Here is a 1,751-nt window from a genome sequence, read left to right as displayed (position 1 = left end):
TGCAATCAAAGAAGTGCTGGTATGTTCTGCAGAAATACCCAGCTTTGCTAGTCTAAAGTGAATGGAGGAATGAGAGGAGAGAGAAAACAAGAGAAAAGTCAGGCTCAAGGCACACGGATTTTGATGTTTCTCTGTCTCAAGTTATCGTTTCAATTTTTTTTTCTAATTTCCGTGACAAGGTTAGAAGGAATCGAAGATGGAGTGGGGGAGGAAGGAGAACACCACTAAGCAGCCTGATCACGTTGACCCCATCATAGGCATGGTGTGCAAATACTCAGTTTTCACATTGTGGATATCACTGCGCATGGGTGGATGATGTTGCTGAGTGAACCTTTCCTTCGAAATTTTCTCATTCATTTAAAAATGATAAATAAGCTGATGTAGTTGTTTCTCCTATTTTTGTCATTCAGTAATTCTGTGACTGGATGAGAATAAGACATATCAGAGAACACAGCATCATAGTTTGGCAAACTTTTCCCCTTTGCTAAGGAGACCTCTGAATAACCATGCCTATTGCAAATGGCACCATGTTCATACCCTCTGTGCTGACTTTCATTGGGATCCCTGGTCTGGAAACTATTCAGTGTTGGATTGGGATTCCATTCTGTGTTATGTACATCATTGCTTTGGTGGGAAATTCTCTGCTTTTGATCATCATCAAATCTGAACCCAGTCTCCATGAACCTATGTATTTCTTTCTGGCCATGTTGGGAGCCACAGACATCGTACTTAGCACCAGCATTGTCCCCAAGATGCTTGGAATTTTTTGGTTCCACTTGCCAGAGATCTATTTTGATGCTTGCCTCTTTCAGATGTGGCTTATCCACACATTTCAAGGTATTGAATCGGGAGTCCTTTTGGCTATGGCTCTGGACCGCTATGTAGCAATCTGCTATCCACTAAGGCATGCTATCATATTCACTCGACAACTGGTCACACATATTGGAATTGGGGTGACCTTGCGGCCTGCCCTTTTGGTAATCCCATGCCTCTTGCTCATAAAGTGTCGTCTGAAACTTTACCGAACCAAGTTAATATCCCACACTTACTGTGAACACATGGCCCTTGTGAAGCTTGCCACTGAAGACGTTTCCATCAGTAAATTCTATGGTCTCCTTGGAGCTTTTATTGTTGGTGGCCTGGACTTCCTTTTAATCACCCTCTCCTATGTACAAATATTTATCACTGTCTTTCACCTGTCCCAGAAAGGGGCACGTCTTAAGGCCTTTAATACATGTATTCCCCACATATGTATCTTCTTCCAATTCTATCTCCTTGCCTTTTTTTCCTTTTTCACTCACAGATCTGGATCTTCTATTCCATCATATGTACATATCACCTTGTCTAACCTTTACCTACTGGTTCCACCTTTCCTCAATCCCTTTGTATATGGGGTGAAGACCAAACACATTCGAGATAAGGCGGTAAAGATGTTGTGTTCCAAAGACCAGGCATGACGTTTGATGGAAATATTTCCTCCTATGGATTTAATGGCTCACCTAATGGGCCCATATGATCTGAAAGTCCAGTCAATAGTTTGGAGTATCATCATGTTTTATGAATAAATTAATAAACATATAAATGATTGTGTTAAATATCCCATAGGATATTGACTTGGAGTTACAAGGAAATTAGAAGAAATTGAGGAAAATAGAAGATCAGATGAGATACTGGAAAACTAAATGCTTGGCTATAGGAAAAGTCAGAATGCATGATTTTCCTTACCACCTGAAGCTGGTCTGTGTGGAATA

General features: G+C 40.8%; 1 protein-coding gene across 1 annotated transcript; it reads left to right on the top strand.

The window, feature by feature from the left end:
• The first annotated feature begins 506 nt into the window (after positions 1-506).
• LOC124506207 (olfactory receptor 52A5-like) lies at positions 507-1,457 on the top strand. The gene has a single exon (XM_047072224.1). The coding sequence runs from the start codon at positions 507-509 to the stop codon at positions 1,455-1,457; it is 951 nt and encodes a 316-aa protein (XP_046928180.1).
• Positions 1,458-1,751: the final 294 nt, after the last annotated feature.

This window comes from Lynx rufus, unplaced genomic scaffold, assembly GCF_022079265.1.
Source record: "Lynx rufus isolate CCGP_SWC_20201006 ecotype Redwood Valley unplaced genomic scaffold, mLynRuf1.p SCAF_9, whole genome shotgun sequence".
In the NCBI taxonomy this organism is placed as follows: Eukaryota; Metazoa; Chordata; class Mammalia; order Carnivora; family Felidae; genus Lynx; species Lynx rufus.
The sequence above is the reverse complement of the archived record's forward strand: the minus strand, read 5'-3'. Positions and strand labels throughout refer to the sequence as shown.